The sequence below is a fragment of the Microchirus variegatus genome (genome assembly GCF_963457635.1).
Source record: "Microchirus variegatus genome assembly, chromosome: 21".
Taxonomy (NCBI): Eukaryota; Metazoa; Chordata; class Actinopteri; order Pleuronectiformes; family Soleidae; genus Microchirus; species Microchirus variegatus.
The window spans coordinates 20,152,882-20,176,788 of NC_139822.1; the positions used below are offsets into that span (position 1 = coordinate 20,152,882).

General features: G+C 40.1%; 3 protein-coding genes across 3 annotated transcripts; all 3 read left to right on the top strand.

The window, feature by feature from the left end:
- Positions 1-3,384: 3,384 nt before the first annotated feature.
- Positions 3,385-11,313, top strand: LOC310942685 (zinc-binding protein A33-like; the record flags this gene model as incomplete). The annotated part of the gene is made up of 2 exons (XM_083908101.1): positions 3,385-3,911; positions 10,413-11,313. The coding sequence occupies 2 exons, from the start codon at positions 3,385-3,387 to the stop codon at positions 11,311-11,313; spliced, it is 1,428 nt and encodes a 475-aa protein (XP_083764227.1).
- A 725-nt stretch (positions 11,314-12,038) lies between these two features.
- On the top strand, positions 12,039-20,130 carry LOC310942196 (complement C1q subcomponent subunit C-like). Its single transcript, XM_083907519.1, has 7 exons — positions 12,039-12,077; positions 14,258-14,436; positions 14,810-14,986; positions 16,940-17,025; positions 17,796-17,912; positions 18,013-18,090; positions 19,910-20,130. The coding sequence occupies exons 2-7, from the start codon at positions 14,280-14,282 to the stop codon at positions 20,060-20,062; spliced, it is 768 nt and encodes a 255-aa protein (XP_083763645.1). The 5' UTR covers positions 12,039-12,077; positions 14,258-14,279; the 3' UTR covers positions 20,063-20,130.
- A 1,301-nt stretch (positions 20,131-21,431) lies between these two features.
- Positions 21,432-23,849, top strand: LOC310942504 (complement C1q subcomponent subunit C-like). The gene is made up of 7 exons (XM_083907902.1): positions 21,432-21,490; positions 21,765-21,876; positions 21,958-22,020; positions 22,471-22,624; positions 22,850-22,990; positions 23,467-23,593; positions 23,668-23,849. Exons 2-7 carry the CDS (start codon positions 21,771-21,773, stop codon positions 23,800-23,802), a joined length of 726 nt encoding a protein of 241 aa, XP_083764028.1. The 5' UTR covers positions 21,432-21,490; positions 21,765-21,770; the 3' UTR covers positions 23,803-23,849.
- Positions 23,850-23,907: the final 58 nt, after the last annotated feature.

The window sequence follows — 23,907 nt, forward strand, 5'->3', positions numbered from 1 at the left end:
GTTTTTCAGCTTCTTAAATGTGAATATTTTCACGTTTCTGTCGTTTTTCAGCTTCTTAAATGTGAATATTTTCACGTTTCTGTCATTTTTCAGCTTCTTAAATGTGAATATTTTCACGTTTCTGTCATTTTTCAGCTTCTTAAATGTGAATATTTTCACGTTTCTGTCATTTTTCAGCTTCTTAAATGTGAATATTTTCACTTTTCTGTCGTTTTTCAGCTTCATAAATGTGAATATTTTCACGTTTCTGTCGTTTTTCAGCTTCTTAAATGTGAATATTTTCACGTTTCTGTCGTTTTTCAGCTTCTTAAATGTGAATATTTTCACGTTTCTGTCGTTTTTCAGCTTCTTAAATGTGAATATTTTCACGTTTCTGTCGTTTTTCAGCTTCTTAAATGTGAATATTTTCACGTTTCTGTCATTTTTCAGCTTCTTAAATGTGAAAATTTTCACGTTTCTGTCATTTTTCAGCTTCTTAAATGTGAATATTTTCACGTTTCTGTCATTTTTCAGCTTCTTAAATGTGAATATTTTCACGTTTCTGTCGTTTTTCAGCTTCTTAAATGTGAATATTTTCACGTTTCTGTCGTTTTTCAGCTTCTTAAATGTGAATATTTTCACGTTTCTGTCGTTTTTCAGCTTCTTAAATGTGAATATTTTCACGTTTCTGTCGTTTTTCAGCTTCTTAAATGTGAATATTTTCACGTTTCTGTCGTTTTTCAGCTTCTTAAATGTGAATATTTTCACGTTTCTGTCGTTTTTCAGCTTCTTAAATGTGAATATTTTCACGTTTCTGTCGTTTTTCAGCTTCTTAAATGTGAATATTTTCACGTTTCTGTCATTTTTCAGCTTCTTAAATGTGAATATTTTCACGTTTCTGTCATTTTTCAGCTTCTTAAATGTGAATATTTTCACGTTTCTGTCATTTTTCAGCTTCTTAAATGTGAATATTTTCACGTTTCTGTCATTTTTCAGCTTCTTAGATGTGAATATTTTCAAGTTTCTGTCATTTTTCAGCTTCTTAAATGTGAATATTTTCATGTTTCTTTAGTGGATGCACAACAACATAGCTCCTATTTTTCAAAATGACGACATAGGAAGTCATAATTGCTATATTAAAATACTGTGTGTGTGTGTGTGTGTGTGTGTGAGACTCACCTGAATGCAGCCTCAGTTTCACCTGAAAAACAATTACAGTTGTTCTTCACTTGCAGGAGAACCAGATCCTCTTCTGCTGCTGTGGTCAGGATCAGGACCAGGACCAGGATCAGGATCAGGATCAGGATCAGGGACCAAAGGTCAGACTGATGTTCTCCTCGTTCACACAGATGAAGATGTCTCAGAGATCTTTGCAGAGACAGCTCTAGAATTTCCGGCCTCTGCCTGAGGCAACGTTTGTGTCTGACCACAGGGAGACTGGTGATTGGTCGAGAGCCAGCAGGCAGACCCCGCCCCCAACATAGTTTCCTGTTCTCTGTGTGTGTGTGTGTGTGTTGATCAGATTACAGTGACATCGCCACACCCACAAGAAAGACTTGTTTTTTGTTTTTTTTTACTTATTTTGCACGAGAATAGATTTTAAATAAAGAGTAAAATAAAGAGTGCGACTCTTTAACTTCTTTAACTTTGATTTAGAAATGGATTGAAATGATGATAATGATGAGCTTTAGATAAGAGGTCATGTGACATGACACAAGTCACATGACCTGTGTGTGTGTAACTATGTGTAAATGTGTGTATCTGTATGTAAATGTGTGTGTGTGTGTAAATGTGTGTAGGGGTGTGTGTGTGTGTGTGTGTGTGTGTAGCAGCAGATCTTCATTAACATCAGTGAAACTAAGCTTTGTTTATATTCACTGTTTGTGTTTACTGTCAGCTGCACTGACGGGCGTGGCCATGTGGGCGTGGCCATGTGGGCGTGGCCACGTGAGATTGACTGAGGGTTTTTAACAAAGACCTGAGCTCAGATTAATAAACACTCACTCTCCCACACCAAAGTCCACACAGAGAATGGAACGTTTTAATGTTTGAGTCTGGTGTCAACACACACACACACACATACACACACACACACACACACACACACACACACACACACACACACACACACACACACACACACACACACACACACTCTCATGTTTCAATGTTGTGTTGTTGTACTTTTCCATTCCCACAGAATCACTAGTTCACCTGCAAGACACAGCATGTCGTCCTTTCACAGGAACCTTTCGTCACATTCGTCGTTGACATGGACAAAGCTCCGCCCCTTACGTGACATCATCAAGACAAATGTAAATGCTTAGTTGTTTATTTGTTTATGTTGTTTATTTAATGTTTAGTAACATGTATTTATTTAATTGGCAGTCAGTCTGTCGGTGGATCTATAGATAAGCTCATTATTTGGCAGGTTGTCTGTCGGTGGATCTATAAATAAGCTCATTAATTGGCAGTCGGTCTGTAGGTGGATCTATAGATAAGCTCATTATTTGGCAGTCGGTCTGTAGGTGGATCTATAGATAAGCTCATTATTTGGCAGTCGGTCTGTAGGTGGATCTATAGATAAGCTCATTATTTGGCAGTCGGTCTGTAGGTGGATCTATAGATAAGCTCATTATTTGGCAGTCGGTCTGTAGGTGGATCTATAGATAAGCTCATTATTTGGCAGATGGTCTGTCGGTGGATCTATAGATTAGCTCATTATGTGGCAATTAGTCTATCAGTGGATGGATGGAAGAGCTCATTATTTGGCCATCACTCCAACACACTGGTTGCCAAATAATGAGCTTATATATCTGCTTCTTTTCTTCTTTTTTTGTAACTTTTAAGTTTTTTTCTACAGTTGGCAGACGATAATTTGAAGTTGTTTCAGTAACTTTTTCAGTAATATTTGACATAGAATACAGAGCAAATAATGGGCTTCACAGAAAAGACATAAAAGCAGCAGAAAAAAAAACCTTAAAATAACCAACAGAACAATGAAAAATAAAATAAAAACTCTAGCATGTTACGTAAAAATATACATAATATTGGTGTTTTGTTGCAAAAACCTCAACTTATTGTCATGAGAAGAAAACATTGTTTTTGTTGCCTGAGACAAAGCTCCACCTCCAGGTCACCTGAGGCAAACCAGGTGACCTGTTGTTCCTCTACCAGGAAGTGACTGAGCGACAGAGACAGAGAGAGAGAGAGACAGACAGACAGACAGACAGACAGACAGACAGAGAGAGACAGACAGAGACATCAGGAACTTCCGTTTAACCTGTGGACAAACACACACTGGTGTGTCTGTGATTGTAAACGTGGGAGAAGAGAGTGGATTTACAGTCTGAGGCACTTCCTGTTTGTCTTTGCTCTCTCTGTCCCTGACGCAGCACAGAGGACATGTCTTTCTGCGGCGACGAGGACCTCACCTGTCCCGTGTGTCAGGACATCTTCAAGGACCCGGTGGTTCTGTCGTGCAGCCACAGCTTCTGCAGGAGCTGCGTTCACACGTGGTGGAGAGGGAACCCCTCGCTGCAGGCGTGTCCTGTGTGTAAGAGGAGGTCGTCCAGGAGCGACCCGCCCTCCAACCTGGCTCTGAAGAACCTGTGCTGGACCTTTGTCCTGCAGAGACGACAGAGAGCGTCGGCCGGCGCCGAGTCTGTGTGCGGTCTCCACGGTGAGAAGCTCAAACTCTTCTGTCTGGACCATCATCAGCCGGCGTGTCTCGTCTGCAGAGACTCGAAGACGCACAGCGACCACCGCTTCAGACCCGTCCACGAGTTAGCAGAGGAGCACAGAGAAGAGCTGCAGGACCTTCTGAAGCCTCTGCAGGAGAGACTGAAGCTGTACGAGCGAGTCCGAGACATCTGCCACCGCACAGCAGAACACGTCCAGGTCCAGGCCCAGCACACTGAGAGGAACATCAGGTATGAAGGTACATTTGTGTCTTTATTATTCTGTCAAAAAAAACACAATTTTTGCATTTGAGTTTTTTCTTTGATTGAAAATGTTTTGTTTTTTTGATTGAAGCAACTTTTTTGGACTTTTGACACAAATGTTCTTATGTCATTTTTCAGCTTCTTAAATGTGAATATTTTCACGTTTCTGTCATTTTTCAGTTCCTTAAATGTGAATATTTTCACGTTTCTGTCATTTTTCAGTTTCTTAAATGTGAATATTTTCACGTTTCTGTCATTTTTCAGCTTCTTAAATGTGAATATTTTCACCTTTCTGTCATTTTTCAGCTTCTTAAATGTGAATATTTTCACGTTTCTGTCATTTTTCAGCTTCTTAAATGTGAATATTTTCACCTTTCTGTAATTTTTCAGCTTCTTAAATGTGAATATTTTCGCGTTTCTGTCATTTTTCAGCTTCTTAAATGTGAATATTTTCACGTTTCTGTCATTTTTCAGCTTCTTAAATGTGAATATTTTTCACGTTTCTGTCATTTTTCAGCTTCTTAAATGTGAATATTTTCGCGTTTCTGTCATTTGTCAGCTTCTTAAATGTGAATATTTTCTACTTTCTGTCATTTTTCAGCTTCTTAAATGTGAATATTTTCACGTTTCTGTCATTTTTCAGCTTCTTAAATGTGAATATTTTCACGTTTCTGTCATTTTTCAGCTTCTTAAATGTGAATATTTTCACGTTTCTGTCATTTTTCAGCTTCTTAAATGTGAATATTTTCACGTTTCTGTCATTTTTCAGCTTCTTAAATGTGAATATTTTCACATTTCTGTCATTTTTCCGCTTCTTAAATGTGAATATTTTCACGTTTCTGTCATTTTTCAGCTTCTTAAATGTGAATATTTTCACGTTTCTGTCATTTTTCAGCTTCTTAAATGTGAATATTTTCACATTTCTGTCATTTTTCAGCTTCTTAAATGTGAATATTTTCAAGTTTCTGTCATTTTTCAGCTTCTTAAATGTGAATATTTTCACATTTCTGTCATTTTTCAGCTTCTTAAATGTGAATATTTTCAAGTTTCTGTCATTTTTCAGCTTCTTAAATGTGAATATTTTCACATTTCTGTCATTTTTCAGCTTCTTAAATGTGAATATTTTCACGTTTCTGTCATTTTTCAGTTCCTTAAATGTGAATATTTTCACGTTTCTGTCATTTTTCAGTTTCTTAAATGTGAATATTTTCACGTTTCTGTCATTTTTCAGCTTCTTAAATGTGAATATTTTCACCTTTCTGTCATTTTTCAGCTTCTTAAATGTGAATATTTTCACGTTTCTGTCATTTTTCAGCTTCTTAAATGTGAATATTTTCACCTTTCTGTAATTTTTCAGCTTCTTAAATGTGAATATTTTCGCGTTTCTGTCATTTTTCAGCTTCTTAAATGTGAATATTTTCACGTTTCTGTCATTTTTCAGCTTCTTAAATGTGAATATTTTTCACGTTTCTGTCATTTTTCAGCTTCTTAAATGTGAATATTTTCGCGTTTCTGTCATTTGTCAGCTTCTTAAATGTGAATATTTTCTACTTTCTGTCATTTTTCAGCTTCTTAAATGTGAATATTTTCACGTTTCTGTCATTTTTCAGCTTCTTAAATGTGAATATTTTCACGTTTCTGTCATTTTTCAGCTTCTTAAATGTGAATATTTTCACGTTTCTGTCATTTTTCAGCTTCTTAAATGTGAATATTTTCACGTTTCTGTCATTTTTCAGCTTCTTAAATGTGAATATTTTCACATTTCTGTCATTTTTCCGCTTCTTAAATGTGAATATTTTCACGTTTCTGTCATTTTTCAGCTTCTTAAATGTGAATATTTTCACGTTTCTGTCATTTTTCAGCTTCTTAAATGTGAATATTTTCACATTTCTGTCATTTTTCAGCTTCTTAAATGTGAATATTTTCAAGTTTCTGTCATTTTTCAGCTTCTTAAATGTGAATATTTTCACATTTCTGTCATTTTTCAGCTTCTTAAATGTGAACATTTTCACGTTTCTGTCATTTTTCAGCTTCTTAAATGTGAATATTTTCACATTTCTGTCATTTTTCAGCTTCTTAAATGTGAACATTTTCACGTTTCTGTCATTTTTCAGCTTCTTAAATGTGAATATTTTCACGTTTCTGTCATTTTTCAGCTTCTTAAATGTGAATATTTTCACGTTTCTGTCATTTTTTCAGCTTCTTAAATGTGAATATTTTCACGTTTCTGTCATTTTTCAGCTTCTTAAATGTGAATATTTTCACGTTTCTGTCATTTTTCAGCTTCTTAAATGTGAATATTTTCACCTTTCTGTCATTTTTCAGCTTCTTAAATGTGAATATTTTCACGTTTCTGTCATTTTTCAGCTTCTTAAATGTGAATATTTTCACCTTTCTGTCATTTTTCAGCTTCTTAAATGTGAATATTTTCGCGTTTCTGTCATTTTTCAGCTTCTTAAATGTGAATATTTTCACGTTTCTGTCATTTTTCAGCTTCTTAAATGTGAATATTTTTCACGTTTCTGTCATTTTTCAGCTTCTTAAATGTGAATATTTTCGCGTTTCTGTCATTTTTCAGCTTCTTAAATGTGAATATTTTCTACTTTCTGTCATTTTTCAGCTTCTTAAATGTGAATATTTTCACGTTTCTGTCATTTTTCAGCTTCTTAAATGTGAATATTTTCACGTTTCTGTCATTTTTCAGCTTCTTAAATGTGAATATTTTCACGTTTCTGTCATTTTTCAGCTTCTTAAATGTGAATATTTTCACGTTTCTGTCATTTTTCAGCTTCTTAAATGTGAATATTTTCACATTTCTGTCATTTTTCCGCTTCTTAAATGTGAATATTTTCACGTTTCTGTCATTTTTCAGCTTCTTAAATGTGAATATTTTCACGTTTCTGTCATTTTTCAGCTTCTTAAATGTGAATATTTTCACATTTCTGTCATTTTTCAGCTTCTTAAATGTGAATATTTTCAAGTTTCTGTCATTTTTCAGCTTCTTAAATGTGAATATTTTCACATTTCTGTCATTTTTCAGCTTCTTAAATGTGAACATTTTCACGTTTCTGTCATTTTTCAGCTTCTTAAATGTGAATATTTTCACGTTTCTGTCATTTTTCAGCTTCTTAAATGTGAACATTTTCACGTTTCTGTCATTTTTCAGCTTCTTAAATGTGAATATTTTCACGTTTCTGTCATTTTTCAGCTTCTTAAATGTGAACATTTTCACGTTTCTGTCATTTTTCAGCTTCTTAAATGTGAATATTTTCACGTTTCTGTCATTTTTCAGCTTCTTAAATGTGAATATTTTCACGTTTCTGTCATTTTTTCAGCTTCTTAAATGTGAATATTTTCACGTTTCTGTCATTTTTCAGCTTCTTAAATGTGAATATTTTCACGTTTCTGTCATTTTTCAGCTTCTTAAATGTGAATATTTTCACGTTTCTGTCATTTTTCAGCTTCTTAAATGTGAATATTTTCACGTTTCTGTCATTTTTCAGCTTCTTAAATGTGAATATTTTCACATTTCTGTCATTTTTCCGCTTCTTAAATGTGAATATTTTCACGTTTCTGTCATTTTTCAGCTTCTTAAATGTGAATATTTTCACGTTTCTGTCATTTTTCAGCTTCTTAAATGTGAATATTTTCACATTTCTGTCATTTTTCAGCTTCTTAAATGTGAATATTTTCAAGTTTCTGTCATTTTTCAGCTTCTTAAATGTGAATATTTTCACATTTCTGTCATTTTTCAGCTTCTTAAATGTGAACATTTTCACGTTTCTGTCATTTTTCAGCTTCTTAAATGTGAATATTTTCACGTTTCTGTCATTTTTCAGCTTCTTAAATGTGAACATTTTCACGTTTCTGTCATTTTTCAGCTTCTTAAATGTGAATATTTTCACGTTTCTGTCATTTTTCAGCTTCTTAAATGTGAACATTTTCACGTTTCTGTCATTTTTCAGCTTCTTAAATGTGAATATTTTCACGTTTCTGTCATTTTTCAGCTTCTTAAATGTGAATATTTTCACGTTTCTGTCATTTTTTCAGCTTCTTAAATGTGAATATTTTCACGTTTCTGTCATTTTTCAGCTTCTTAAATGTGAATATTTTCACGTTTCTGTCATTTTTCAGCTTCTTAAATGTGAATATTTTCACGTTTCTGTCATTTTTCAGCTTCTTAAATGTGAATATTTTCACCTTTCTGTCATTTTTCAGCTTCTTAAATGTGAATATTTTCACGTTTCTGTCATTTTTCAGCTTCTTAAATGTGAATATTTTCACGTTTCTGTCATTTTTCAGCTTCTTAAATGTGAATATTTTCACGTTTCTGTCATTTTTCAGCTTCTTAAATGTGAATATTTTCACATTTCTGTCATTTTTCCGCTTCTTAAATGTGAATATTTTCACGTTTCTGTCATTTTTCAGCTTCTTAAATGTGAATATTTTCACGTTTCTGTCATTTTTCAGCTTCTTAAATGTGAATATTTTCACATTTCTGTCATTTTTCAGCTTCTTAAATGTGAACATTTTCACGTTTCTGTCATTTTTCAGCTTCTTAAATGTGAACATTTTCACGTTTCTGTCATTTTTCAGCTTCTTAAATGTGAACATTTTCACGTTTCTGTCATTTTTCAGCTTCTTAAATGTGAACATTTTCACGTTTCTGTCATTTTTCAGCTTCTTAAATGTGAACATTTTCACGTTTCTGTCATTTTTTCAGCTTCTTAAATGTGAATATTTTCACGTTTCTGTCATTTTTCAGCTTCTTAAATGTGAATATTTTCACGTTTCTGTCATTTTTCAGCTTCTTAAATGTGAATATTTTCACCTTTCTGTCATTTTTCAGCTTCTTAAATGTGAATATTTTCACGTTTCTGTCATTTTTCAGCTTCTTAAATGTGAATATTTTCACGTTTCTGTCATTTTTCAGCTTCTTAAATGTGAATATTTTCACCTTTCTGTCATTTTTCAGCTTCTTAAATGTGAATATTTTCACCTTTCTGTCATTTTTCAGCTTCTTAAATGTGAATATTTTCGCGTTTCTGTCATTTTTCAGCTTCTTAAATGTGAATATTTTCACGTTTCTGTCATTTTTCAGCTTCTTAAATGTGAATATTTTCGCGTTTCTGTCATTTTTCAGCTTCTTAAATGTGAATATTTTCTACTTTCTGTCATTTTTCAGCTTCTTAAATGTGAATATTTTCACGTTTCTGTCATTTTTCAGCTTCTTAAATGTGAATATTTTCACGTTTCTGTCATTTTTCAGCTTCTTAAATGTGAATATTTTCACGTTTCTGTCATTTTTCAGCTTCTTAAATGTGAATATTTTCACGTTTCTGTCATTTTTCAGCTTCTTAAATGTGAATATTTTCACATTTCTGTCATTTTTCCGCTTCTTAAATGTGAATATTTTCACGTTTCTGTCATTTTTCAGCTTCTTAAATGTGAATATTTTCACGTTTCTGTCATTTTTCAGCTTCTTAAATGTGAATATTTTCACATTTCTGTCATTTTTCAGCTTCTTAAATGTGAATATTTTCAAGTTTCTGTCATTTTTCAGCTTCTTAAATGTGAATATTTTCACATTTCTGTCATTTTTCAGCTTCTTAAATGTGAACATTTTCACGTTTCTGTCATTTTTCAGCTTCTTAAATGTGAATATTTTCACATTTCTGTCATTTTTCAGCTTCTTAAATGTGAATATTTTCACGTTTCTGTCATTTTTCAGCTTCTTAAATGTGAATATTTTCACGTTTCTGTCATTTTTCAGCTTCTTAAATGTGAATATTTTCACGTTTCTGTCATTTTTTCAGCTTCTTAAATGTGAATATTTTCACGTTTCTGTCATTTTTCAGCTTCTTAAATGTGAATATTTTCACGTTTCTGTCATTTTTCAGCTTCTTAAATGTGAATATTTTCACGTTTCTGTCATTTTTCAGCTTCTTAAATGTGAATATTTTCACGTTTCTGTCATTTTTCAGCTTCTTAAATGTGAATATTTTCACGTTTCTGTCATTTTTCAGCTTCTTAAATGTGAATATTTTCACGTTTCTGTCATTTTTCAGCTTCTTAAATGTGAATATTTTCACGTTTCTGTCATTTTTTCAGCTTCTTAAATGTGAATATTTTCACGTTTCTGTCATTTTTCAGCTTCTTAAATGTGAATATTTTCACGTTTCTGTCATTTTTCAGCTTCTTAAATGTGAATATTTTCACGTTTCTGTCATTTTTCAGCTTCTTAAATGTGAATATTTTCACGTTTCTGTCATTTTTCAGCTTCTTAAATGTGAATATTTTCACGTTTCTGTCATTTTTCAGCTTCTTAAATGTGAATATTTTCACGTTTCTGTCATTTTTCAGCTTCTTAAATGTGAATATTTTCAAAATTCAAAAAGACTCAAACAATGCACTTGAACACTGTTTTTCTTTGATTGAAAACATTTTTCCGATTGAACAATAAAGACTCAAATCTACCTCCATAATCAGGGAGCAGTTTGAGAAGCTTCGACGGTTCCTGGAGGAGGAAGAGGAGGCGAGGATCAGCGCTCTGAGGGAGGAGGAGGAGCAGAAGAGCTGGAGGATGAAGGAGGAGGAGGAGGCTCTGAGCAGAAACATGGAGGTTCTGTCAAACATCGTCAGAGACACCGAGGACCAGCTGAGAGCTGAAGACGCTGCTTTCCTGCTCAACTACAAGGCTTCACTGGAGAGAGTGCAGCGGCGCCCCCTGCTGGAGGAGCCGCGGCCGCTCTCCGGAGCTCTGATCGACGAGGCCAAACATCTGGGCAACCTGACCTTCAACATCTGGATCAGGATGAAGGACGTGGTCTCGTACACGCCGGTCATCCTGGACCCGAACACGGCCAACGCAGAGTTCGTCGTGTCCGAGGATCTGACCAGCGTGAGACACGGAGAGCGACGGAAGCTCCCGGAAAACCCGGAGCGGATCAACTACCACCGATCCGTACGCGGCCGCGAGGGCTTCAGCTCGGGGATTCACACCTGGGACGTCGACGTTCGGGACAACCCGGCGTGGTTCGTCGGCGCCGCTGCAGAGTTGAACCGCGCTCGACAAAACAAATCCGGTTTCTGGCAAATCGAGTTTTACAGCGGTCGATACAGCGCGCGCACGTGTGGCGACGCCCCCTCGCCGCTGCGGCTGAGGAAGAAACTGCATCGGATCCGAGTTTATCTGGACTGGAACAGAGGGAAAGTGTCCTTCTTTGATCCTGACAGTGACTCACACATACACACCTTCACACACACCTTCACACACCGGCTGTTTCCATGCATGGGCACTTTGTCTCATCTCCCACTGAAGATCGTGTCGGGGAAGATCAGCGTGAGCAGGGATGACGTCGTGGAAAACGCTAACACGCTAACACGCTAACACGCTAACGAGGCAAACTTTACGGTATGTGTGTTTTTGTGAGGAATAGAACCAAAATAACGGACTCTTTTTTAAAAACGGTGTTTTTACGCTGCCTAGTTTTTTGTTTGCTTCTGGCCGTGGGCGGGGCTTAGGAAGCCGTCTGCCGATTGGCTACTGAGTTTTGGCGCGACAGCTGAATGGATCGCACGTCGTCACGTACCTGGAGAAAAAACTTTGTGGCACAATAAAAAAAAAAAAATAACAACGTTGCTCTGTTTCCTGGTGTTGGAAGGGGCGGGGCTGTGCACTCGGCTCCTCCCCCAAGTTGATATGGAAGACATCACGAGCCAGATAACTTCAGGTTTAACTCTGGTTATTCAGATAACTTCAGGTTTAACTTCAGGTTTAACTCTGGTCTAAAGTTTGGGAGTGGTCTGTCTGCTGTCATTGCATCATGTGGCCAGATGATGGCGCTCTAAACTGTGGTTGACTTAAACACGGGGCGATTTCAAACCTCCTGTTTTCTCTTGTTTTTCTTTGTTTTTCATTTATTTCTCATTTTGATTCACGTTTGCTTCTTATTTTCAAACCATTTTAAATCTTTGTCATTTTTCTGATTCACAGAGTTTCCAAATTCAACAGAATTTCTTTTTTTGTCTGTAATTCTGTCAGATCACAACTTTCATTTCCTCTGTGTGTGTGTGTGTGTGTGTGTGTGTGTGTGTGTGTGTGTGTCTTTCACTGTTTTTCCAAATCTCTTCCCTGCGACACAGACTCTGCTGGTGAGTGAAATGCTGATAAATCTGTGAGTTTAGACACAGTTTGTAACAGACGATAAAGATAAAGATAAACATTAACATTAACATTAACATTAGTTCATTGTGATAAACACCAAGTTTCGGCTATTTTATATTTTCTGAAAGTATAAATGTGAACTTATGATCTCGCTGAGGAAAACAATAATGTTCCAGAGATGTATTTATTTAATTCATTATTATTACATTATTTTTTAGTCTCAGTCTTTAATGTGATGTGTTATAACTCACACACTTCAGTCTTCCTGCACGACGACGTGTGTCTTTATAGAGAATATTCCACAAAGACTTTGAATTTTGATTTTTTTTTAAAGAATTAAAATCAAACCACAACTTTAAAAAAAAATAAAAAATTGACAGGTTTAATGAAAGAATGTTAAAGTTAAGAAAACTGCAGTTTGTAAAACACTCACTCTCCCAGACCCAGAGTGAGTGACTTTGGTGTGAGAGAGTGAGTGACTTTGGTGTGGGAGAGTGAGTGACTTTGGTGTGGGAGAGTGAGTGACTTTGGTGTGGGAGAGTGAGTGACTTTGGTGTGGGAGAGTGAGTGGCTTTGGTGTGGGAGAGTGAGTGGCTTTGGTGTGAGAGAGTGAGTGGCTTTGGTGTGAGAGAGTGAGTGACTTTGGTGTGAGAGAGTGAGTGGCTTTGGTGTGAGAGAGTGAGTGACTTTGGTGTGGGAGAGTGAGTGACTTTGGTGTGGGAGAGTGAGTGACTTTGGTGTGGGAGAGTGAGTGACTTTGGTGTGGGAGAGTGAGTGGCTTTGGTGTGAGAGAGTGAGTGGCTTTGGTGTGGGAGAGTGAGTGACTTTGGTGTGGGAGAGTGAGTGACTTTGGTGTGGGAGAGTGAGTGACTTTGGTGTGGGAGAGTGAGTGGCTTTGGTGTGGGAGAGTGAGTGACTTTGGTGTGGGAGAGTGAGTGGCTTTGGTGTGAGAGAGTGAGTGGCTTTGGTGTGAGAGAGTGAGTGACTTTGGTGTGGGAGAGTGAGTGACTTTGGTGTGGGAGAGTGAGTGGCTTTGGTGTGGGAGAGTGAGTGACTTTGGTGTGAGAGAGTGAGTGGCTTTGGTGTGAGAGAGTGAGTGACTTTGGTGTGGGAGAGTGAGTGGCTTTGGTGTGAGAGAGTGAGTGACTTTGGTGTGGGAGAGTGAGTGGCTTTGGTGTGAGAGAGTGAGTGACTTTGGTGTGGGAGAGTGAGTGACTTTGGTGTGTGAGAGTGAGTGACTTTGGTGTGAGAGAGTGAGTGACTTTGGTGTGGGAGAGTGAGTGACTTTGGTGTGTGAGAGTGAGTGACTTTGGTGTGAGAGAGTGAGTGACTTTGGTGTGAGAGAGTGAGTGACTTTGGTGTGAGAGAGTGAGTGACTTTGGTGTGGGAGAGTGAGTGACTTTGGTGTGAGAGAGTGAGTGACTTTGGTGTGAGAGAGTGAGTGACTTTGGTGTGGGAGAGTGAGTGACTTTGGTGTGAGAGAGTGAGTGACTTTGGTGTGGGAGAGTGAGTGGCTTTGGTGTGAGAGAGTGAGTGACTTTGGTGTGGGAGAGTGAGTGACTTTGGTGTGTGAGAGTGAGTGACTTTGGTGTGTGAGAGTGAGTGACTTTGGTGTGAGAGAGTGAGTGACTTTGGTGTGAGAGAGTGAGTGACTTTGGTGTGAGAGAGTGAGTGACTTTGGTGTGGGAGAGTGAGTGACTTTGGTTTGAGAGAGTGAGTGACTTTGGTGTGGGAGAGTGAGTGACTTTGGTGTGGGAGAGTGAGTGACTTTGGTGTGGGAGAGTGAGTGACTTTGGTGTGGGAGAGTGAGTGACTTTGGTGTGAGAGAGTGAGTGACTTTGGTGTGAGAGAGTGAGTGAGTTTACAAACTTCAGTTTCCTGTTGAAAAGTCTGTTTCATGGCAAATTAAATACTCTGTTGAAGTCTTTGATTTCTTATGAACACGTTCACGTCTTTATCTTCACTGTTTGACAGAGTCCATCACTAACTTACAATGACTGATTTTGTAAAATTAAGCTTTTAAAATATTTAATTCAGACTTAACTCAGTGACACAAAGTGACCACACGAGGCAGCAGAGGACCAGCAGCTCCTTTGTCCCCGTGAGCTAAAATCACTGGTTTTCTCTCTAACGTCCCGACATCATCGTCGTCTGTATCCCATCACAGTTGACCCGCAGTAGTTTGGACCATGAGAGGTTATTATGGGATAGCTGTGGGCGTGGCCTTGCTCTTGACCACCGGCCGATGCGACACGAGCTGTGGAGGAACAGACGGTCAACCAGGAGTCGTAGGAGCGGCAGGTCGAAATGGATGGACCGGGGAGAAGGGACAGAAAGGAGAGCCAGGTAAAGAGAATAACAAGTCCATTTTGGAATTCTGAGTAGAAAGTTCCACCTCTGACGGAGAAGAAAAACCACAGCGTCGAGAACGAGTCGAGTCGCACTCGTGGAAGTAATGCGGCATAAGAGTTCACTGTCACTTTAAATCCACAGAGATTGAACACTAGCTCACAGGACCAGGACCAGGACCTGGACCTGGACCAGGACCAGGACCTGGACCTGGTCTGACCCGCAGATCCAAGCGCAAAGCAGCCAAAGCTCGTCGGTGTCAGTCTTCCTCTGTGTGATTCTGTGTTTGAATAACGTACTCTGATGGTTCTGACCAAAGCACTGGACCCACAATGCAGTTCCACAACCCCTTGACCCGATCTGTCTCCAGGGTCCGTGTCCGGGGCAGCGGTGGACGGAAGTGTCCTCCTGAAGCTGAGGGGGGAGAGAGGAAGTCGAGGTTCCCAAGGACCGATGGGGCCTAAAGGTTTCCACGGCGACGTGGGAGCAGCAGGTCGTCCTGGGAAGCCCGGACCCCGCGGTCCTAATGGAGACGTCTTTAGCCAAGGTACCGACCGACGCACATTTAACCTCCGCCAGTCGCCTTGTTTTTACAGAGTTAGTTGACACTAATGTTCATCACATATTAACTTGGAAATAGACAAATATGTTGTTTTTCAGTGGGTTCGCGGGTTCTGTTCTGGGTATTTGGACGATCTTCGTAAAGAACAGGAGATGAAACCTTCAACACCGAGCGCATCGCAGACACTTTAGCGTAATATCACCCGACAGTTTGTGCTGCTGAACGCTGCCAAAGCCGACGTTAGCTTATTACGGTCATTTCACGCTACGCCGGTACGTACGTTTCCATTTCGTAGACACGAAGACAAATGTTATTTTAAACATTCACGTTACAAACGAACAAATACACGTGTGGACAAATCTAAATCGCTCTGGAATGCTAATATTTGAAGCCGCAGGAAGTACGCAAAAAAAACAAAAAAAACATTGACTAATTTCCATGAAGCTTTTAGGGCGTGGTCTACATTTGTTTACTACGGTGGCCCTGAGGTGCAAAACACAAGCGCAAATCACAAAACACAACACTAATCAAAAACACAAAGGCAAATCAAAAAACACAAAAACATTAACTCACAACGCAAACACAAAAGCAGAAAACACAAAAACATTGACTCACTTTATCTCACTTTGTAGAGCTGCCATGTAGAAGTACACACTACAGATACCCCCAGTTCGAATCCCGCCACACAAAAGCATTTAACACAACAACATTATCGAAAACGGAAACGCAAATCATAAAACGCAAACAAAAAAGCAGACAGCACAACGGAAATGCATGTCAAAACGGAAACGCAACTCAAAAAACGTTGTTTCCCGCGATTGACCAGTGTAACACGGACTGTGCAATGACATTTCCGTTGTGTTGTCTGCTTTTTTGTTTGCGTTTTATGATTTGCGTTTCCGTTGTGAGATAATGTTGTTGTGTTAAACGCTTTTGTGTTTGTGTTTTCTGCTTGGGGCGGGATTCGAACTGGGGCTATTTGTAGTGTGTACTTCTACATGGAACGGCAGCTCTACCAAGTGAGCTGAAGTGAGTTAATGTTTTTGTGTTTTCTGCTTTTGTGTTTGCGTTGTGAGTTAATGTTTTTGTGTTTTCTGCTTTTGTGTTTGCGTTGTGAGTTAAAGTTTTCGTGTTTTCTGCTTTTGTGTTTGCGTTGTGAGTTAATGTTTTTGTGTTTTCTGCTTTTGTGTTTGCGTTGTGAGTTAATGTTTTTGTGTTTTCTGCTTTTGTGTTTGCGTTGTGAGTTAATGTTTTTGTGTTTTCTGCTTTTGTGTTTGCGTTGTGAGTTAATGTTTTTGTGTTTTCTGCTTTTGTGTTTGCGTTGTGAGTTAATGTTTTTGTGTTTTCTGCTTTTGTGTTTGCGTTGTGAGTTAATGTTTTTGTGTTTTCTGCTTTTGTGTTTGCGTTGTGAGTTAATGTTTTTGTGTTTTCTGCTTTTGTGTTTGCGTTGTGAGTTAATGTTTTTGTGTTTTCTGCTTTTGTGTTTGCGTTGTGAGTTAATGTTTTTGTGTTTTCTGCTTTTGTGTTTGCGTTGTGAGTTAATGTTTTTGTGTTTTCTGCTTTTGTGTTTGCGTTGTGAGTTAATGTTTTTGTGTTTTCTGCTTTTGTGTTTGCGTTGTGAGTTAATGTTTTTGTGTTTTCTCTATTTGTGTTTGCGTTGTGAGTTAATGTTTTTGTGTTTTCTCTATTTGTGTTTGTGTTGTGAGTTAATGTTTTCGTGTTTTCTGCTTTTGTGTTTGCGTTGTGTGATTTGCGTTTGTGTTTTTTGATTTGTGTTTTGTGTTTTGCGTTTGTGTTTTGCACCTCAGGGCCACCGTAGTTTACTCTGATGCAGAGTTTGTTTCCTCGTGTTGTACGTTGTTCTTTTCCCGCTCTTTGAGCAGATGAGTTTGTAAAAATGTGGCGGTGATTTGTGATTTGTGTGATTTCCTGCTGTAGGTCAGTCCAGTGGTCAGGCCCACGTGGCCTTCTCCGTCATCAGGAACGAGAAAACTTATCCTCGCCCTAAAGTCAACGGACCTGAGGTAAGAACTGACGCTTCCGTTTTGTCGCCGCAGAAAAAGAGCAACGCAAACCGAGTCGGTGGAACCGGACACGTCGACTCGCTTCTGAGTCGTGATGGTGATAATTATTACTGTCATCGCAGAGTAACGACGATTATTATTATGATCACGTAAAGGTAAAGAGCTCCAGTAGCTGACCATGCTCAACCAAAGTTAGCGCCCCCCTCTGGCAGGAAAAACGATGAACATGAACAGAGGTAAATCATGGACTCGGACCGGATTTACCAAGAGCTGGTCCAAACAGCAACGATACGCCGCGTTTGTCGACAGATTCGCGGCACACACATTGTTACTCTATTCCAGTGACGACACGTTATTTACCAACTGTCTCAAATGTCCAGTTCGTTCCCGTAGATTCCAGTTGATTTCCCACGGAAAATTCCAACTTTTGAAAATTCCCAGATTTTTTTTGTTTTTTAGGACGTCACGCACACAACGTCACATTGTTTTTATTCAAAGTTCCCGAACCTGACGTAAATTGTTTGACAACATCAGACAGCAACAACAGCGCCATCTACAGACTCCAGGGTTAAGATGCCAGGATACAGTCGCCCTCTCCACCAGGGGGCGACATAAGGATCACATTTACTGAGTCTTTTCAGTTTTTTCCCGATATATCGGTCGATGTCGGTGGATTTAATGTGTGTGTGTGTGTGTGTGTGTGTGTGTGTGTGTGTGTGTGTCTGTGTGTGTGTGTGTGTGTGTGTGTGTGTGTGTGTGTGTGTCTACAGACCATAACCTACCAGTCCACTGTGGTCAACAAACCCGGACACATGGATGCAGCCACAGGCGTCTTCACCTGCAGCGTTCCTGGTGTTTATTACTTCACTTTTCACTCTGTTGCCAAGGTAACACACCTGTGCACGTTGTATGACAACACATGTTGTTGTGCTTTCTGTGTGTAACGCACACTGTACCTGTGTGTGTGTGTGTGTGTGTGTCTTTCAGGTTAGCATGTGTGTGCGTATAGCCAGTCAGGCTGTGGCTCTGGGATTCTGTGATTACAACAAGGGAAACAACGACCATGTAAGTTTATTGTTGTTCTGTTTATTGGCTGCAACCAGGAAGGACACAGGGAGTCCTGGTCCTGGTCCTGGTCCTGGTCCTGGTCCTGGTCCTGGTCCAGACAGCAGCATCAGATATGAAACTCAACAACAACAGAATCTAAAAACAGAGCGAGATGATAAGAGACCTTAATCTGAACATGTAAAATAATTAGCATCTCACCGTTATGACTTAGCATCTCACCGTTATGACTTAGCATCTCACCGTTATGACTTAGCATCTCACCGTTATGACTTAGCATCTCACCGTTATGACTTAGCATCTCACCGTTATGACTTAGCATCTCACCGTTATGACTTAGCATCTCACCATTATGAATTAGCATCTCACCACTATGACTTAGCATCTCACTGTTATCACTTAGCGTCTCACCGTTATGACTTAGCATCTCACCATTATGACTTAGCATCTCACTGCTATGACTTAGCATCTCACCGATATGACTTAGCATCTCACCGTTATGACTTAGCATCTCACTGCTATGACTTAGCATCTCACCGATATGACTTAGCATCTCACCGTTATGACTTAGCATCTCACCGCTATGACTTAGCATCTCACCTTTATGACTTAGCATCTCACCGCTATGACTTAGCATCTCACCGCTATGACTTAGCATCTCACTGCTATGACTTAGCATCTCACCTTTATGACTTAGCATCTCACCGCTATGACTTAGCATCTCACCGCTATGACTTAGCATCTCACCGCTATGACTTAGCATCTCACCGCTATGACTTAGCATCTCACCGTTATGACTTAGCGTCTCACCGTTATGACTTAGCGTCTCACCGCTATGACTTAGCATCTCACCGATATGACTTAGCATCTCACCATTATGACTTAGCATCTCACCTTTATGACTTAGCATCTCACCACTATGACTTAGCATCTCACTGTTATCACTTAGCATCTCACCTTTATGACTTAGCATCTCACCGCTATGACTTAGCATCTCACCGCTATGACTTAGCATCTCACCGCTATGACTTAGCATCTCACCGTTATGACTTAGCGTCTCACCGTTATGACTTAGCGTCTCACCGCTATGACTTAGCATCTCACCGATATGACTTAGCATCTCACCATTATGACTTAGCATCTCACCTTTATGACTTAGCATCTCACCACTATGACTTAGCATCTCACTGTTATCACTTAGCGTCTCACCGTTATGACTTAGCGTCTCACCGATATGACTTAGCATCTCACCGTTATGACTTAGCATCTCACTGCTATGACTTAGCATCTCACCGTTATGACTTAGCATCTCACCGTTATGACTTAGCATCTCAGCACTATGACTTAGCATCTCACTGTTATGACTTAGCGTCTCACCGTTATGACTTAGCGGCTCACTAATATGACTTAGCATCTCACCGTTATGACTAAGCATCTTACCGTTATCAGACTTAGCATCTCACCGCTATGACTTAGCATCTCACCGCTATGACTTAGCATCTCACCGTTATGAATTAGCGGCTCACTCTACGCTGGCTGGCCAATCACAACACACTCTGTCTTCTGGGGGTGAGATTTATGTCTGAAACACCGCGGCTGAGGAACAGCGTCAGTAAGGAGAGATTTCTATTGGCTCGTTTACAGCAACTAGGAGGTTTTTGAGCATAAAAACAAGTGAATGTACGTAAATAAACCTCCATAACTAACATGTATGTGCAACAGGAACACTCTATGTGAGCTTTAAAGACGATCGCTGATGTTTTGACGCGTCACCCTCTCAGGAACCGCCATGACAGTCGGTCTTGTTTCTGTGTTTCAGGTTCTGTCAGGGGGCGCTGTTCTGCAGCTGACGCTTGGACAGAGGGTTTGGCTGGAGTCGTTCAGAGACCAGCAGACGGATTCTGACATGCGAGACGCGCAGGACAAACAGATCATCTTCAACGGCTTCCTGCTCTTCCCAGACTCACAGTGATGGTTCAGTTCTGGTGGAAACATCGTGTTCCCGTCTTAAAATAAAATAACTCAAATAAAAACCTCCTGAACGACTGACTGAGCGTGGCTGTTCATTAGAATCACTGTTTAACGTTCATTCACAGCGCCATCGCAGACTCAGGGTCCTGTAGTATCTGACTTCACCATCGGGTGGCGGTTACAAGTCTGGATGCCGGGAATTGGACGCATTCCTACCAGAGAAGAAGAAGAAGAGAACGATGCTACAGCTCCCTCGGACAGGTGTGGTTTTTTTCTGCTTGGTGGGCGGGGCTTAATACGCCACCTACCGGTGGGGGCGGAGTTCTGTCGTATAAATATTGTGACGTATTCAATAATCCATATCCACATCTCTAAAGATCATCATGGATATCTTTGATTCATTTAGACGCTCAAGTCATTTGAGTTTGACGGAATAAAGTTTTAAAGTAAAACATGGATAGATAGATAGATAGATAGATAGATAGATAGATAGATAGATAGATAGATAGATAGATAGATAGATAGATAGATAGATAGATAGATAGATAGATAGATGGAAAAGAGAACAAGCTAGCCACCAGATAGATTAGAGAGATTCTAGCTTGGTAGCTCGCTAGCTAACTAGCATGATAGCTAACTAGCATGATAGATAGATAGATAGATAGATAGATAGATGGATGGAGGGATGGATGGAGGGATGGATGGATGGATGGAAAAGAGAACAAGCTAGCTAGCTAGCCACCAGATAGATTAGAGAGATTCTAGCTTGGTAGCTCGCTAGCTAACTAGCATGATAGCTAACTAGCATGATAGATAGATAGACAGATAGACAGATAGACAGGCAGATAGATAGATAGATAGATAGATAGATAGATAGATAGATAGATAGATAGATAGATAGATAGATAGATAGATAGATAGATAGATAGAAAAGAGAACAAGCTAGCTAGCAACCAGATAGATTAGATTAGAGAGATTCTAGCGTGGAAGCTCGCTAGCTAACTAGCATGATAGCTAACTAGCATGACAGACAGACAGACAGACAGATAGATAGATAGATAGATAGATAGATAGATAGATAGATAGATGGAGCGATAGATAGATAGATAGATAGATAGATAGATAGATAGATAGATAGATAGATAGATAGATAGATAGATAGATAGATTTATAGATAGATAGATAGATTTATAGATAGATTTATAGATAAATAGATAGATAGATAGACAGACAGACAGACAGACAGACAGACAGACAGACAGATAGATAGACAGATAGAAAAAGGGAACCAGTGACCTCAGCAGATTCCGCTCTGAGAAGAACTTCCTAAGTGAAAACTGCTGAGTCGTCCGTCCTCTTGATTGCGTCCTCAGATGCTTGAGGACACTCACAGTTTGTCTCTCGTCCTCAGAGTCTGTCCTCTTCACAGGTGAGTTCACACTTTGACTTCACGCCGCTGACGTACGGGATAATGCTGCTAAATTTAGACCAATCGTGTCTTTGGAATTATTATTAGTGATGATTATTATATCATCCCTTGAATTGCTTTCATTTTTACAGCAAAACTGTGTCTGTTTTCATTGTGTTGTGTTTTATTTATATGTTGTAAGGAACACACACACACACACACTGTCACTCAGTCCTTTCCTAGCGTCCTCGTCTCCTAACCTCTGTTCCTTCCTCTCCTCATCGATCATCACCAGGTCGTCATGATCCACCGCGTTCTTCTCCCAGAGTTGGCGTTGATCTCGTTAGCCGTGCGGCTGCTGGTTGCTATGGAGACCTGTCCAGCCAGCGACGTGCCGGGCATACCAGGTACGCCCCTGTGCTTGACTGTTTATTACCCAGCATGCACCTGGTCACTTGTTTTGTTGACGTTTGTTTGGATGTCCTCAGGAATACCTGGACTGCCCGGCAGAGACGGCCGTGATGGTCTGAAAGGACAGAAAGGCGACCCAGGTACGTTTAAAGGTCCAGGTTCAGGTCTCTGCTGACTGTGCTGTTAGCGCCCCCTGTCGCCCAGAGGCTCAAAGAGGGAAAAACCGGTTTGTAAACCACTCACTCTCCCACACCAAAGTCCACAGAAGAGAAAATCAGTGCTTTTAGCTGGCGTGGACACATTGTTAGTGATGGAGGCAGCAGTGGATCAACAACTCCTGTGAACTCCTGTGTGCTGTGATGTTAAAATCACTGGTTTTCTCTATGGACTTTGGTGTGGGAGAGTGAGTGGTTCACAAACGTCAGTTTCCTGTCTCACAGTTCGGATAAAGACGTGATCATGTGACGTAGATATCTCAGACTTAAACTGACGTAGATTTTGCCCGTTGATACCGAAACTCTCTGAATAAATCAGCGTTTCTTTGGAGTGTTTCTCAAACACAGCAGCTCAGCCTGTTGCTGCCTCTACAGGAGCAGAGCGGAACTTCAGCCTGGGCCCACTGAAGGGAGAGAAGGGCGAGCTGGGGCTGATGGGATTCCCGGGGAAACGAGGGGAGAGCGGCGAGCCGGGGGAACCTGGGGAACCAGGACGTGAAGGTTCACCCGGAGAACCCGGAGAACGAGAGTACGTTTCACACAAATTCACTCGGATTTTTCAAGTTTTCAAAGCTTTTAGAGTTTTTTTTCTTTATTAAAAACATCACTCTCAACAGTAAAATGTAAAATAGTACAGTAAGGAGTTAGTTTACTTTATCCATCTCTGTTTTTTAACGTCATTACTTCTTTTTCTACTATTACCGTCAAAATGTTACGGTAACTGAGAGGCGTCTTCTTGTTTCTGTGGCTGCAGTGCTGTGGGGGGCCAGCAGAGGGCGGCGTTCAGCGTGGCCAGAGCGACCACGGAAAACCCGAGCAGATCCAGCCCCATTCGCTTCACGACAGTCATCACAAACATCGACAACGACTACGACGTCGAGACAGGATGCTTCCGGTAAGAAGGGGGGCGTGGCCAATGTGGCCGAGCGGACGCTGCGTCCACGAGAAGACGCTTTCAGTTGAGATGAAAAACCACCGGCGCTCATCTGCCATGTCTAAAAGCTGTGCGCGCACCTGCAAACAGGAAGTGGATTCTCCTCCGTAGCTAGCCAAAGAGACGAGCGGCAGCCTCACTCCAGGCAGGGGGCAGTAGAGAGTCAGTCGTCCGATCAGTCAGGAAAACGACTGAGGATATATCGCTAAAACACCGACACGACACGAGTCTCGCGAGACTTGACGTTAGCACAATTATGGCTCGGACGCAGAAAAGCAGATAGATAGATAGATAGATAGATAGATAGATAGATAGATTACAGTTTTTCTCCATTGGTTTGGCTCATTTCTTGAAACCGAAATGATTTTAGATAGATCTATCTATCTATCTAAAACTGTAAGACATGTTCTTGTGTTCTTATTGTGTTTGTCTGTCAGGTGTCGGGTCTCCGGGACGTACTACTTTGTGTTCCACGCGTCGATAGAAGATCGTCTGTGTGTCGTGATGAAGCTGAACGGAACAGAGCTCGCGATGTTCTGCGATCATCGCCGCGAGAACAGACAGGTGCGTGAAGGTGATTTTTCCTCCAGGTGAATCTAATGTGACACAAACACACTCATGAAGTGCTTTGACCTCAGGTGACCTCTGGCAGCCTCGCCGTCTACGTAGCCCAACATCAGGAGGTTTGGCTGGAGATCAAAGACTACACAGGGATGACGGGGAAACCCAGCGGCTACAGCATCTTCTCCGGCTTCCTGCTGCGCCATCACTGACCAGCAGGGCAGGAGACAAACAAACAAACAAACAAATAAACAAACAAACAGACAAACAAAGGAGTCGTCTTTTTCACTGTCCAGCAAGAGAAATGATTTTATTGT